This window comes from Blennius ocellaris, assembly GCF_963422515.1.
Source record: "Blennius ocellaris genome assembly, chromosome: 4".
NCBI lineage: Eukaryota > Metazoa > Chordata > Actinopteri > Blenniiformes > Blenniidae > Blennius > Blennius ocellaris.
Genome location: NC_137653.1, coordinates 5,092,408 through 5,108,899, shown reverse-complemented (window position 1 = coordinate 5,108,899; position 16,492 = coordinate 5,092,408). Strand labels below are relative to the sequence as shown.

At 42.0% G+C, this 16,492-nt stretch overlaps 1 protein-coding gene across 1 annotated transcript; it reads right to left on the bottom strand.

Annotated features, from left to right (window-relative positions):
• Nucleotides 1–4,455: 4,455 nt before the first annotated feature.
• Nucleotides 4,456–15,563, bottom strand: pank4 (pantothenate kinase 4 (inactive); the record flags this gene model as incomplete). Its single annotated transcript, XM_080495493.1, is given in 21 exon segments — nt 4,456–4,984; nt 6,198–6,266; nt 6,487–6,587; nt 6,674–6,778; nt 7,351–7,400; nt 7,712–7,767; nt 8,251–8,402; nt 8,601–8,688; nt 9,061–9,173; nt 9,395–9,550; nt 10,691–10,791; nt 11,223–11,322; nt 11,324–11,374; nt 11,376–11,432; nt 11,435–11,628; nt 12,471–12,624; nt 12,777–12,869; nt 13,325–13,508; nt 14,617–14,825; nt 14,960–15,042; nt 15,440–15,563. Coding segments are annotated over 21 exon segments (2,490 nt in total). The 3' UTR covers nt 4,456–4,734.
• Between the last annotated feature and the right edge of the window lie 929 nt (nt 15,564–16,492).

Here is a 16,492-nt window from a genome sequence, read left to right as displayed (position 1 = left end):
CTCTTATGTGACTTGAGACAGAAAAGGCTTTTGTTGAGAGATCATGAGAAGCCGAAACCACACTCGCTAGAATCGAAACCAAAAGCAGAAATGGAATTCCCCACACGTTTATCTTATTATTTTCAATGTTGCGGCAACTTTGATCTGCAATTATGAGAGGATACGTATAAAAGGTCCGTTAATAGAAAAAAACCCTAACACATTCCAATGCTTTAATTTGCATTAAAGAGAAAAAGAATCACACAAATTGTGGTAAATACGTTTCTACTTCTTTTACCCAATGAGATAATGGCTGCAACAGGCTGACGGGCGGATTCATGCCCTCAGCCAGTATTACCTGTTATTGGAAATGAATGAAAAACATATGAAACGACCTCTGGGAAAGAAAGTGGCGAATTCAAAACAGCTAAAAGTAATGCATAATAAATGATTTTATCGAACTTGCAGAAATGAAGGAATTTCAAAGAGCTCTAGGACTGTCATGTTCGGTATAACTGTTGCTCCATTTCTGCATACACTCCAGTGTTATATAAGATTGTTTTCACGGGAAACAGAAGAGAACCAGTGAAACGGAGGACAGCGTCCTAGTTGAAGGTCATAATAGCATTTCTCTTCCTCTGACAGCTCGTGTGTGTCGCCCCATTCACGAGAATTACACAGGTTGCGAGTGTCTGAGCAATAGTTTCCCGATCTGGAGACAAATGTTACAAAAACATGCACCACGCACATATTTACACGCACAGGCAATAGTGACAGACAGAGAATTGCATTGTGTGTTTCGGGTAACCTGAAGTGGTGTTTTCGGTACTTGGAGACACAAAAGGCTCAGCTATGGTGTTGAAATGAAGGCTCAAGGAAAATAAAAAGGGTCCTTTGAAATCTCTGTTTACGGTAACCACGGTAATTAGTGTTATGCAAACAGTTACAGTCAATGCTGCACTGTTTTCTCAGGGCCTGCGCTATCACTGCATTATGAGCCTTGTCTATAATTAGAAAGTTATACAGCGCAAAAAACAAACAAACAAACAAAACAAAAACACCATGGAAAAAGTGGACTCCGCAGCTGCAGAAACAAGAACACAGACGCGAAATAATAAAGGACAGAAAAAAATAATAAATCCATCAGTGATTGAATCACCTGTCTGCAGTTCAAAAACATGGCTGTTTGGTCAATGTGTGAGTTTGGATTGGCTGAATGTGTAAATGTGTGTTTCAGCCCTGTGATTAACTGGCGAGGTGCATTTTCTTTTTTTTTTCTCCAAAAAAAGGCTCAAACACTAATGCATCAGGCACAAAAGCAGGATTTATAGTCCTTTACCTGAAAGTGAGATTTGTGTGGTTTGAACACAATTCTAACGTTTCGCACCACAAGTTTATTAATAATGCAGAGGAAGTGGTGGCCCGGAGGTTCGTGAAGTGAGTTTATAACAGGAAGCTGCCAATGGATCGATGCCTCAGACTGCAGGTCACATGATCCAGACCCTGAAACACATCAGTCAAAACTCATTCCAGCTCAGTAATGTTCCAGTTTATAGTTTACAACGGCCCCAAAAAACATGTTTGACATTATTGGGCTTGTAAGTAAATGTTGAACATGAACTCGGTGGAATCACACATGTTTTGTTTCAGTTCAGCTTATTGATGAAAGCTTTACATCCTGGATCTTGCATTTTATACTATGCAAGCTGTTTTTCTTTAAGCATGTTTCTCCCAGATGGGACCCGATTATCAGGTCATCACACAAGCTTTGCAGAGCCGGTGATGAAAGTGAGAAGGTCGGGGCTTCGGAGCATCACGATTGGACTCTTTAGCCAAGAGAGGGTTGTGAGCGGAAGCCAGACTGTGGGTCATTAGAGGACCAACAGATACAATGAATCACCAACACACATATGGACCATTTAGACTCACCAACCGAATTATGGGCATCTCTTTGCATTGAGGGTAGATGCTGGACTGCGTATGCAGAATAACTGTTCAATCGGGAGAAAATCAAAAATTGACCCTTTCACATCAACACCAAACGCGTATTTAGACTTTGGGGAGTAAAAAAAACAACAAAAACCCCACAGACACAGGGAGAACCTGCCAACTCCAGGGACTTTACCCATTATGAGGCGATAGTGCCACCTCCTGGCTTGCTGTTCTGCTCTTTCTGAACAAATCTTATCAAATACGGAAGCTACGGCCACATTAGTGTACTACCTCCCATCACAATATCCCCGTTCTACACTTTTACTTTAAGCAGTGTTGGTTTTGCACACGATGCAATAACAGAAGTTTGTATTACAGTCGTTGGAAATGTACATTTCTCTCCGGTCAATGAATACATAATGTAGCAGGAGATCAGGTGGCTTATTTGCCCAGAATGGAGGTGCCATCTTTGACATTTTAAAAACTACAGTATCTTAAAGATACATTTAATAGAACAAACAAACAATAAAATAGAATGAACAAAAGAAAAAAAAAAAAAGTCCTTACCACATATAAAAACAACTCAATGTTGTGCATTGCTTTTTCTTAGTTTGGTAAAAGATTTAACCAAAAAAAAGGCCGTCATGCCATATGTAAGAAGAAAAGACATCTGAAACATGAAAAAAAGAAAGAAAACTGAAGCCGAGCTGCAGGTTTTGAACTCACAGCAGCTCTAAAAAGGTTAAACTGGCATCAAGATCACTGCAGACTGGGATGATTTTCTAATTTAAGTTAAAAAAAAAAGCTGTAATGAAGAAAGAAATGTCATGATTTATTAGTTGAACGCCTCATTAGCATCCTTTTATTTGAATCATTTCCTCTTTCGGTTCTCTGCTAATTAGTCACACGTTTAAACAACATTTTTCAGAGGGAGCAAAAGACTGTCGGGGTTGTGATACGACAAGACAGGATCTTTCGTTCTTTGTTGCATCACTTAGACAGACACTAAGAGAGATACTGGAAAAAAACAAGACCAGCAGCACCAAACTTTGAAAAGAAATCTGCCAAATGCTTGCTTTGGATGTTGAGTAGACGGGTCAAGACGCTGACCGTCGGCATTAACGCCGAGGGCAGAAACAATGAAAAGTATAAAAGGAAATGGAAATTCTTAAAAAATAAAAAGCAGCTCTTGCACGCGTTACCAGCAGATGTCATGAAATCCACGAGGGCATGTTACAGCGCCGGCATTCGACTGTTTCTGGCATTCGGAGTGATGAGCAAGAGGAATAGCGGGGGGGGGGACCCCCTGCCAGGCCTCCTCATGCATTATCAGCTCGCAGCTCCCCAGCAGGCATCAACCACCACATACCAGGGTGTCGAGCTCTCACACTGCCACGGGCAGATTCCCTTTCCATTTTTTTTAAATATAAATATGGGACAGCTCTCAACTCTCCTCATTTTTCTACTCGACAGAAACTCTCCTGACACATCCACAAAGAGAAAAAGACCATGCGCACACAAAAGAAGATAAAATAGGTTTTTAACATTTAATTAAAATTGATTGTCAGAGGAATAATACATAAAATTGTGCTGAGTGCCCTTAACTGAAATTATGCAAATGAATTTTACATAGATGTGTGTATATATATATATATATATACTATGTACACACTTTTATATCATATCTGTACAAATGACAATTACAATATTGCAAAAGTGAGCTCACAAGTCAAGTGACTAACTTTGGAAGGCTTTTCTCTGCAAAGCTTTTTAAATCTGATCCTTGATTAAATTCAGATATTCATGAAGTTACCAATACATTCACAATGTTGTGAGTGGTAAGTCGGTGCTGCAGTGTTATTGCCTTCGTTTTATTTTATTTTTTTTGACTGTGGATTACAGTGCGTTTCTCTACATGCCATTTCATTAAAGTAAACTCATTGACCAGCTCAGTGTTTTTCACTTTCCAGAATATTCAACCTGAAAACGTAGTGTTTATTCTAACAACAAGCACCTTGGAAAAGGTATGAGTGAATTAAGGATAATCTACAATGCAGTGAAACACCGCCATCCTGTGGTGGAAACATGGTGTAACGTCAATAGCTGTGATAAAGTGCTGCTTCTGCCTCCATTTTTTAAAAACATCTCCCCCCAATCCCCCCCCCTTCGACAGCTATATGGAATAAAAAGGACCTACGAGGCTCAATAAGCTCAGTTCATTTACTGGCAGTACTGGAAATCTCTGGACTCGTTCTGGTTGACGTGGCGACGTTCAACTGAAATTAAAAGCAATCCAAGTGAATACTGTTTACATCACGTTGGCCTAAGGCACGTTAAGAAATGCTTTACCGTATGTTAAAAAGTCTTTTAGCCGGAAGAGGCTCGTTCTCTGCTCAACACAAAATTGCATCGTTTGAGAATCTCGCTTTTTCCAGCACGTGTGTGCAGCGCGACACGGGACTGGTACAAAGTGAAAGCTTAGCTCCTGGCTTTCAAAAGTGTACAAGACAGACCCCCCCCCCCCCCGCACACCTCATAGCAGTTAGTGAGGCGACTGGAGAGACGCGCGAATGAGAGCAAAAAAAAAAAAAATCAACCTGAAGTTGAAGCTTAATTAAAATTACAGTAAAAAACACCATCTGAAAATAAAATCGCGAAATCTTCCCAGTATTGATGAAATAAAAAAAATAAAAAAATAGCCAACAACACTTGAACAGTCAAGAATACAATCACTCATTCAGTCAGAGGCAGTCCTCCTCATTCAAACCCATTCAGATTGAACAAATTCTGCTCGTTCCAATTGGACCTGGTCTCCGTTTACACTCATGACGGCGTCGGCGCTGCAGAGTCCTCGCCGGCTTTCCCGGGCGGCACCTCGTACTTGAAGACCACGCTGAAGAGCTTCCCACCCAGCCGGTCGGCGAGCCACGAGTTCTTGATGACGGCCATCTTGAGGCTCTCGCAGCTCAGCCTGGCGTAGTAGTTGGTGTGGATGGCGCGGCCCATCCCCTCGATGATCACCAGGTCGGTCTGGCGCTCGCGCACCACCATGGCCAGGACTTTATCCAGGCGACTGCAGAGCAAGAACAGACGGCGTCCACTGAGAAACACGTCGGACCGTTTTCCTCCAGGTAAAGAGGAGCTCGCTTCAGATCTCAAAGCAAGAGAAAATATACCCAATTAAAGAAGGGCACCCAATTTTAAAGTCCTTATACTGGCTGTTAGTTTATTTTAAATCTTTTATAAGAAGCACTCTTCTACAAATGTTTAATTCTGATTACAATTTGTCCCACAACATGTCACATTTTATTGAAATGCTTCGTATATTTCACTCAAGCGTCATTGATCAACATTCACACATGCCTGCAGGCTTTAGGCCTGATTATATAGACTCCCTCTTCATAGTTCTTGCTCCACCTTTTACATATTTTATCACGGTTTCGGGCATGTGTTGGTCTCCTTTATCACATTCCTTCACTAATGTTTGTGCTGTTGGTGAAAATTCTCTTATGGTCAATCATCTGTAAAGTACTTACAATGGCGCTTTTTAAATAAGAGCGACTTCAGGCCGTTGAAAATTAATGCGCAGGAAGTCTGCAAAAGTCTACTTCTCAATGAATAAACAAGAAATTATACAGACAAATCGAATTCAAAAGGTATGACTAATGCATGATTTTTGGCCTCAACACTGTATTTATTGGCATCACTTGACCAGATGACATCAGTATGTAAGTGAATGAAAGCCCACATATTGACTGGTGGATTATTTGTGGCCGTGTGAAACGGTGAATCCACCCGGGGAAGTGAATTCGCCTGCAGCCGGACTCACAGGTGCTAAACACTCCTGCCCACAGGCTGGAGGGTCACATCTGCTGGTTGAAGCCAGGCTCAGTAAATACTGTTCCCATTTTGATCCGTGACTAACTTCTACATGTGTCAAGTTGTTGCAGGTTTGTTGATTTTTTTCTCTCTCTCTCTTTTTTTTTTAAGATTGCCAAGAGTGGCGTTCAGAAACTACAAAGAAACATTTCATCCGGCCCACAGTGAGGTGGCCCAGTTATCACAAAGTGTTAGACGTCCTTTAAAGTGGCTCCAAAGCAAAAAAGCAAAAAAATCCATCCCCTGAATTTTGACCTCAACTTCCTGTCACACACAAGTGTGAACATAAATAGACAGCAAATGTCAGAATTGCTGCGTGAGAGCACAACTCGGAAGCTGCTCACTCAAAGTCCATACACGTTTCAAGAGTAACGCAATTAATGTGTTCAGAAAAGCAACCAGCCAACCTCAGATCCAGACAGGGAGAACTGGAACCGCTTTGCACCAACGTGAGTCTGTCCTCAGCCAGGCCGGCTCTTCAGAGGAAAACAACAAGTCAATAACTTTTCGCAGTCATGCATTTCCTGAAACCTCACTTAAATTCTTGTTTGCAGTCCGTGCAGTGATTGTGCAATAGAAATTAATGTGTGGCCTCAAAGAAACTAATAAAACATTTAAATATTTTAAATGTCCTTGCATGCTAGGACCGTTTCCATTGACAATTAAAAAAACAAAACAAAACCAAAAAACCCTCACTGGATGACAGGATCCATGGCGGCGATTCTTTCCGTCAGTATCTGCAGTTCTCCGTTCGTCACGTCGTTCAAAGCCGGACCAGAGTTGCTGGCCAAAACGACCTGAATGGCACAGCAGTGACTTTTGGTGACTTTTCAACAAACCTGCAGTGTTTATTAAAAAAAAAATCAGGCGGCTCGTTACAGACCTGCGTCCCTCGAGAGAGAAGCTCTCGGACGAACGGCATCACTCCTAGAATGATGTCTAGTCCACTATTATCTACGAAAAACAAGGCACACTTGTGAGGGGGACCCTGCAAGACAAAAATCGGGGATTGAGTGAATTACAGTGTTGATCAAGAGCAGAAAAACACATTGAGAAATGAAAACATTGCGGTTTGATCGGAAAGGGTTTGTGACTTTAAACCAACAGTGTAGAACACGTCAGATCTTTTTATCTGGGACAGGAAAGCACGATACAAACTATATACAATTACTTGTTGATATCAAGTGCCGATTGGGTTACTTAATAATACACATTTTAAATGCTTTAATTTTATCACATGTTTATTTTGTGACACTGGCAGTCACTGCGTTTTTTTCCAATATATACAAACCACCCCTGTTGCCACCAGATACATTTTAATAAATGAAGGAAAATCTTTAGTTAAATGCTGAAGGATCACAGCAGTGAATCCAAAATGTTTTTACAGGTAAAAGAAAGTTATCAAGGCAATAATTCTGTGTCTGGGAAAAGTGTGTTTCAGTGCTGGTCGTGTCCAGACTGACGATGCCTCCTGGGAGATTTCCTGTGATGAAAACGTCCAGCTCAGTGAAAGGTTAGACCGAACCTAATCCGAGTGTGCACAATTCTGACAAGTCTGACCTTTAATCTCTCGAACCACTGGTCATACGAATCAACAAGCCATGGACGTTCTGAAAGAGGAACCGAAAACCAACAGAGACATTAAAATAATGAATGTGCAGAAGGATGTCGCATATCTAACAGCTCAAGAGGAGACTTAAAAAAAAAAAAAAGGCATTAAGTATCACACTAGCGTTAAAGGGAAGCGTTTAAGATGTATTCACTGCCATACATGTCTCTTGTATTGAGGAGACTCCATCTTTTTGGTGGATATAATCCAGCAGTACACACAGGCTGCATGAAGAGGGATAGTTTGGACACGAGCACTGCAGCTGCTCATGTTTACATGGACAGAGCTGGAGAAGAAAAATGAACCGTTTACCTTCCAGCTGTTGTTTGGCTTGCTCAAATCCAAACTCCGTGTCAGACTCCAGGACACTGCAATGAAGAAATATTACAGAAGTGACATCAGTACACGCAAGACACGTTTGAGTCAAAAACTGCCTTTTGTGAACTTTGAGGCTGAAAATAAAATGCCAGGCTTTATGGAAAACTGCAAGCTTGAATAAACTGAGCTTTTTCCTTCTTCCTCTATAACCAGGTGTAATATAAGCACATTATGGAGGTCTTCTCATCGTTTACCCTGCCACTACTGGCTTCAGTGCTCCGAAAGTGGATAAAGCAAGAAGGAAGATTACATTTGACAAAATTTTAAATTGAACAAGCCTGCAGAAAGTCCTGAGGGTCCATTATAGACATTACTCAATTTTCCCACTTATGAATCACTGCCAACAATAACTGAAAGGCCGGGGACTCCCCTGGACATGAAGGTCACACAAATGTTCGGAGCCAGAAACCAAATCGCGAGGAGAGCGTCGTCACCACTGCAGCACCACGGACGAAACGACATACTCCACTCACTCCGACACGGCCTTGGCTCCCCAATCAAAGACATTCCCAGCCAGGACGCCCCTGACCAGGGCAAACTGTCTGTCCTCCCAGCTCAGCTCCTCCAAGGACTTCACCGCCCTCTGGTAGTACTTGAGAGCGCCATCGTTCTCCTTTTCTTTGATCTGAAACACAACAGAGATAGAAGGCCGCGGTTAGTCTGTCATGAATGCAACAATGTTTTAAATTGTTACATCTAGAAATGTGAAAATGTGATGGTTTAAAAAAAAAAAAAAAAAAAAGCCAAACTAACAGTTTACAAACAGAGAACAAGAAAATACAAAGGAGAAAACAACAAAGACTTGATAAGAGTTCAGTCAGACCTTAGAGTAGGGATCAGGAAAGTTGAACTCGTTTAAACAGTGTTCCCTCGTGTCTAACAGACTTCTGACTGTGAGGGATCCATAAGCACTAGGTGAGAAGAGAAGCACTATACATTAGCTAGAGAAACACACACATTGAGGCTAGGACAGTATAATGCAAAGAACTAGTCACTGCGATGTCTTTACTCTGGATTGAAAGGATTTTACAGTTACATTTTTTTTAAAGTGCCTGTTTATCGGAGAACTTCTTGTATTGCATTATAGAAGTATTTCTTGACCCGACTCAGACGCCCATATATTAACAAACTCCCCAACGCTTTCTTTTCTTTTTTCTAACCAAAGAGCACAGCAGTTACAGCAGATATGAAGACAAGAAACTAATGCAGACAATGAAGAGAAGGATTTTAGTTTGGACTAAAAGACTCAAACACATGCATGCAGGGGCAGCGGCGGTCCTTACAACGGCTGGTGGCGGAGGGTCTGCAGCTTGTGTCTGTATTTGTGCCTGAACTTCTCGGCCTGCATGGCGGCCTCGGGCATGTCGGGTTGGCTCGCCATGGCTCGCTTGGCCACCTGCTCATGCAAACAAGAATGGCAACATTATGCGCTACTCAAACGCTGCTTTTTCTGCCACAAAAATGTTATTTGATGACACAACTTTGATCTCCAATAGCAAAAACGTCACTTTCAACGCAAGTGTTGAAATAAATGTGAATTTTCATTTTTTTAAACCCTGTCCATGCATTTTAAATCACTACGATATGAACAATGACTGATCGACTGATTGACTCTACCCCATCCAGGGTTTCTTCAAAGCACTTGAGCCAGTATTGGCGAGCCGGAGCGTCTTCTATGAGGTCCACCGTGTCGGGGATGTACGAGGACGGGTCCTGCAGCAGAGGCAGATTCACCAGCTGCCTCTCCAGACGGTCCATCTCCAACATGTCGAACTGGGCACAATAACCAAGCAAACAAGAGTATACAGTGTTAGTGATGTCCGTCAACTGTCCCAGCTCGTTACACACACACACACACAAAAATCCTTCTTTCAAACATTCATTTTTAAGGTCGTTCACTCATGTCAACGCTTTACGTTTCACCCAAACACCACAAGAGGGAAGAGGTGGATGAGGCACATAAGAAACAAGAGGGAAGGTCAAGGCAGGATTTAATCCCGAAAGCCAGTGGGAGTTAGAAGATTCATTAATTGGACACACAATCAATACTCCATTAGAAGAAGTCAGTTCCTTTTAAAAACACACACACACACACACACACACACACACACACACACACACACACACTTGATTTACGCGAGATTTCATGAGAGGCCAGAAGAGCAAAGAGGAGCTAGAATCTAATTTCCAGTTGCTGCACTAATGACAAGCAGAGAAACTAAAGCTTCGACAGGGGTCAGAAGGAGGAGAAGCTACTGATGAAGGTTAAAAGCTCTCAGTGACCAGGAGTATATATGCTCAAATATATATATATATATTAAAAAAAGCAGTAAAGCTACTGATGGCTAAAAAAAAACAAAAACCAGACATCTCAGTTAGAGAGTCAAATGATAAGACTACAAAATAGATTTTCTATAGAAGGAAACAGCTAAAAGGATGCACAATAAAACAGAAATCTCCACCTCTGTGATGTGGGCTCTCATTCCTAAACACACAAGTGAGTGGTGAAAACACGCGACCGCATCCGATGTTTTTAAATGAGGAAATGTGATCAGAGGCCACACCAGAGCAAATGGCTGAAGCAGGCGATGGTACTTACGGGAAACTGAAGGAGAGTTAATTCGAGAAATGTATGGAGAGGAAATGAAGAAAAACAAAAATCAGACTGAAGATCGACGTGATGAATGTCTTTGTATGATCATACGAGCTCAGTGAAGCTGCTGGTGATCACATGAATCAAACATTCACCAACGCTCACAAGTTTAACATTCTCCTAAACTGGAGAGAAAACGGTGAACGAAATCATCAAATCATTGGTAGATCAGCTGAAATCAAATACTTCATGAGAGCTGAAGAGACTTCCAAAAAAAGGTTTAGGATCCCACCGAGCATCCGGTTCCTCCGCAGACTCACCGTTCCACTACGAGCACGTTGCATGGGATTCATGTCTGGAGAGACGCTCATCAGTCCAGAGCTTCCGGCGTAATTCTCACCCCAACTGTACTGGTTTGGATCTAAGAGGACGGAATCACGACCTTAATGCAAATATGTATGGTACATCTCTCACGTTATTAAAGATTTCAGTAATACTTTAAGTTAGAAGTTAAACAGAAATCCAGTCTTAAATATACACTTTACTGTCACGGTTAATATAGTACATGCATACATACATACATTGTTTGCACTGTCTAATAAAGTATAATTAATCATTATTAGTATTGATATCATTGCCTTAATGTCATTTTATTTCTTAAACGCTCAACTTCTTTCAATATGGCGGCTTGACAGAGTATCGACCAACTATAAAAACAAGCATTTTGGAAGTTTTTCCAGTTGCGGTCATTCATAGATGTCATTTGTCCATGTGACGTTACAAATTTCCCAATCAACCCTTCGGTATAGCCACGATTTACTTAAGCAGGCATTTGCCGTCCGTTTTTCTTACTGTCTTCTTCTGCTCCTTTAAGAAAAGCTCCTATGGCGCCCAGATAGCCTTCATGTCTCAGAAACAACGCCTGGACCTCACCCTGCAACGGCAAAGCAAACAGGTGGCGGGTTAAACAGTCCCACGGTCAGACACAAACAAACCAAAAGCTCATGACCACATTAAAAAAATTAATGGTAAGAACAGGTTTAAGTCAACAGGGAGCAGCAGTTAAGTCGCCTTGCCTTGGTGAAGAAGTTGATGCTGTAGGTGATTGTGTGCATGGTGACCGGGTGGCCTCGGATGAAGAAGCCTCCGAAGTACACCCGCGTCAGGTTGTGCAGTTTAGCGTAGAGGCAGGCCAGCTGCCCGATGTCATTGCTGATCATATGTAGTAAACTCTTGGCCATGTCTTCTTTCGAAAACTCTACGAGTCGGAGCAGAGTTATAAATAAATAAATACGAATCAAGCAGTGTATGTGAATAGCGATGATCCGAGCTGCAGAGACACACTTCATTACAGGAGGGCTTTTGTAAAAATCTCCCCAACGCCAATCTTTAGTTTGTATGATTTTTCATATCAAAATCATAAACGTTTCCTAAAAGGCCCTTAAGCACCATCGGATTGTGACATTTCATCACAGCTACGAAACATGAGGTGAAAAGAAAAATCTCTTTTCCAATAACTACGTCACAACATTCCAGTGTAACCACATTTCAAACTATTTACAGATTATAAGGACAGTCAACTATGATGTGTGGAGATTAAAATACAACAGATTTGTCTCATGTTTTTAGAACAACACCACTATAACTGCGACATTCCGACTACGAATACACCAAGAGAGCGGATTTCAAGTAGTAAGCGTCATTGAATATTCTGGTACTTCATACTTTGAAAATTGGGTCACCAATTGGCTGTAGTTTAACCAACCATGACCTCAGGCTGCCGCCAGCTAAGGCCCGACAGAGCGAGCTACTTATATGCTCATATGTCAAAGCCTCTTTCAAAGGCAAAAATAGGCCGAGGGTTTGATACTAAAATGACCGTTTTGGACACATGAACTGAAAAGAGTTCAATGTTTGTTCATATTGACGTAGATTAGAAGGTTGGCTCTGGACCAAGTCTGCTTTTTCACTTTCATATCTTCATTTTCCAAGGATTGTTATTCACTTATAAGATAGTAATTCCACAGCGGGGGGCAGTCCACTTAATGTTCACTATTGTTGTGCTTGGTTGGATGAAGTCCACATGCCCGAGTGGTTCACCTTTGTCAGCAGTAGCAGACTTCCCAAAACTGCTGGCGATGAGATCCCCGGTCAAGCCCAAACACCCATAAGATCCCCCGTAGATATCTTTAACAAGCATGTCGACGCTGGTGTGCTGCCCTTTGGAGGCCAACTGCAGCAACTCATCAAATCTCTACACAGAAAGAGAGAGAGAGAGAAATCAAAAAAGGGGGAAAAAATTCCAGAGGTCCATCGGAGCAAGGAATTGCCAATGTTGAAGAGCTTCTTCTAAATTAGCAATTCAACTGGACGACAATGAAAGGAAATCAACCATAAACAACATACCTTTGTTTTTGTGAGCAAAGCGCCGAGGCCCCAAAATGTCCCCCCACCTATTGAACTTCCTCCGATTCTCTCAAACTTGTCTTCCGACTCAACCTGTTGAACACGGGGCAAGTTGAATGAATAAAACTGAAATAAAGTCAGATTAGCATTTAAATAGGATGTCAAGTTAACTGCATTTCGCTTCAGCATCTTAACCTTCAGTTGGACCCTGAACCCTTGTTTGTCAGCTTCTATAAATGTGGGTTGTTGACGGACTGTAGAAATACTTTTGAGTTTTGAAAATGGTTTGACGGTTCAGTTCAACATGTACACAGAAATGTGCAAGACCGCTCTTACAGTGCCCCCCACCTAAAGTGAATAAACTTGGTGTGCGTTTAATTGGTCAGCAATGATCGTGACGTCAAAAAGACAAATCAATTTTAAAATTAATATTCCAGGCAAAAAGAGAAAAGAAACTGATAGTATTCCACTTTGCTGCCAGGTAAAAAAAATAAAAAGCTTCTCCGACCATGAAGACTTTTCTTTAAAATTATGATCCAATTGCTCACCTTAACTATGGACACTCCGGAACCGATGTTTATAAGAAGGTAAGGGAAGATGTCTGGATTTGTGGTCTGGAAGCGAAACTCCGAGTCGGCGTGCCTGGCGTACACGAACGCCTCGTGGGGGATGTTCTTCAGCACGAAGTTACAGCCTTTGATGAGGCAGGTCATCTCATCCTCTTTGTCCACTCTGTCAGAAAGCAACACGAGATGGAGTGATATTTGAGCGACCGTCAATTTGTGCCGTCCTCTATATGAATAATCTCAGTTACCGGGCCACAAGAGGTTTATACTCTGGACACAATTTCTGAAATATCCAGAGGTTTCAATGTTCTTGTTGAGGAGGAGGGGCTGAAGTACATTTTTCTGCAGGCATACAGTAATCTTGCCACTGCGGATTACGTAATCTCACTTGTTGCGTCAGATCATTACAGGAAGCTTTGGCTCAGAAATATTAATCACCTGGTGAGCGCTTCATTCAAAAGTTGGTTTAACCATCGACTTGTCAAGTTGCAGCACATTACTCCGGTTGTAGAATAGTAAAAAAAAAAAAGGAGATATTTTAAATCAGGGTTTAAAATATTCTAGCAAAAGATTAAAAAAAAAAAAACAGAACTCAGTTGCTGCTTCCCAACAAACCACAGCCATTTGTATGAATAGCAATAAAACTGAGCACAGCCCTGTGTTTTGATAGTTTAGGCATATTAAAATTAAACCTTCTTGCTCATCATAATTCCCAAAATAACAGGACCTACAAAAACAAAGTATAAAATATTCTCGCGGTGCAAGAATGCCGACAATAACATTAACATCATGCCTCGCATTTGTTTGCTTGGCCAGCAAAGGGACTCCCCAAGACACAATCCTGTAAACAAGACTCTTCCTCGAATATTCATAATAAAGCACTCGCGTGAAACATCACCCGCCTTGCAGTAAAACACCCTTGACAGTAAGAGGACAAAGTATACGCCAGAAACGTTACTCTATTTCCATTTGAACTTCTATCCATCTTGGGGCCCCAAACACGTGAGCAAGTCCCAGGCAAAAAGTCAGTGGTACCCTTAATACACAACTTCACCAATTATTCTCCCAACTGTGTACCCAGCAAAAAAAACAACAACAAACAATACAAGCTCACTGAGAACATGCAACCTCCAAACCTCAACCACAGTCGAACCGGGGGAGTTCAACAATGTCAATCACAACAACAAAAAACTAAAGAATAAATACAAAGTTAAAAGATGTTCCAGACTCAAGCTGACATTCAGCACTGACGCAAGCGTGGATCACGCGCTTACTTGAGCCCCAGCTTCTTCTCGATCAGCTCCTTGAACTTGTGCGCGCCTCCGCCCGTGGCCTTGATCACCTTGGTGTCGGTGTTGACCAGGTGGTCCTTGATGAAGTCCAAACACGTCTCGATGTAGGCGTTTTCGAACTTGATGAAGTGCAGCCGAGCCGTGACCTCCTCCTGCACCGAGATCTCGTACAGCTTGTCGCCGGTGGCCTCCTGCGGACCACAACGCAAGGCAGGAGATTCCACTTCATGCTGCTGCTGAGGTCAACCTCTTGTTACACGTCACGGCAGGACTAGTTACTTCAACTGATAAGAGTACACACACACACATACATACACACACACACCTTTGCTGTGTGGTCAAAAGATCGTACTTTGGCCACTTTGTGCTGGACAGTTGAGTAGTACGCGAGCTTAGTCAAGGAGCCACCTGTTAAAAGCGAACAAACACAAATCCAGTAACAAATAGAAATGATTAAACCGACGTGTTTTTGGTATTGGACCGATGGATTACGTGAAGAGACGGATCTGCGCGCGCGGGCAGCTAGCAGCTAACGCACGGGCTTGTTGCACTTGTCAAAAGTTGTCAATGAGGTCAAAAAGAGACTCGTTAAGAGCTCGCCAGACCTCCGCGGTCAGGGGTTAAACAGGCACGCAATCGACAACGTCCGTTACGGACGAGTCAACGGTAAAGGTTTGTGCTGTTTACTTTCGCTGGAAGTCATGTGCAGGGCAGAGCCGCCGAGCCGCGCTCGCGGGAGGGGAAAAATATTTTTTTTAAAAGTGACTCGAGACCGCCGAGAAGAAACGTGCACATTCGCGGGTACCTATGTCTATGGCGAAGCGCTTCGCGTTCTCCAAGTTGCGGAATATTTCGTCAGGCGGCAGCGTGATGCTCTTGTCCATCGTGTGGCCACTTCTGCTGCTGTCAACTCCGCCACATTCCGCCATGGTCGCTGGTGATTTGACGCTGCGTGCGTCGCGTGCGTCGCGTAACGTGCCTTATAGCGGCCAATCAGCGCCGACGTGCGGTTTGAAGAAGTGGGCGTGGCTTTTCTCTTATCGGAAGCGTCACGAGAAGGCCTTGTATTTCACTTTTAATCAATGAATGTCTGGCAAAGATATTGCAGTTGTGTATGAATGTGTACCCCAAATGAATACGTCTTAGAAAGTTTTATGTTTAAACGCACGTGTGCTCATTAGTTTATGTAGGTTTTTTTTTTGTATTGAAGTTTTGATATTTTCACAAATTAACTCCGACATTAAAACGCACCAGGACACCCCTTTCCATCCAGAGTGACAAGGGACTCCTGAGAGTAAGAAAATAGTAGTAAGCAAAAATATTTGTCAAAGTTAACAGTCTTGCAAACGTATTTTTCAAACGTTTCCAAATTTGATCACACTACAAAGATGCACCTCAATTTATTTCATTGGGATTTTATACCTATAGGCCACCACAACAGCAGCATAATTGTGAAGTGTAATAAAAACCATTCATGGTTTTCAATTATTTCATTTTTACAAATATACATGTGAGAAATGTGACATGCAAAGGTATTCATAACCCCTAATTCTGATGCCCCTAAATAAAACCAAGACTATCAAGTGTGTTCAGAAGTCAGCTCATTGGTAAATGAAGACCACTTGTGTGTAATCTAATCTGACAATTGAGTTGTGAAAGCCTCCAGTGTTTGTGAACAAACGGTATTATGAAAGCTGAGGAACACAGCAGACAGGTCAGGGATGAAGTTGTGGGGAAGTTTAAAAGCAGGATGAAGTTATTTAAAAAAAAAAAAAAAAAAAAAAAAAACTGAGCATATAACCTTATTGACAACCCCCTGTGTTTGTCAATAATGTGTCACATAAACATTATGGGTCAA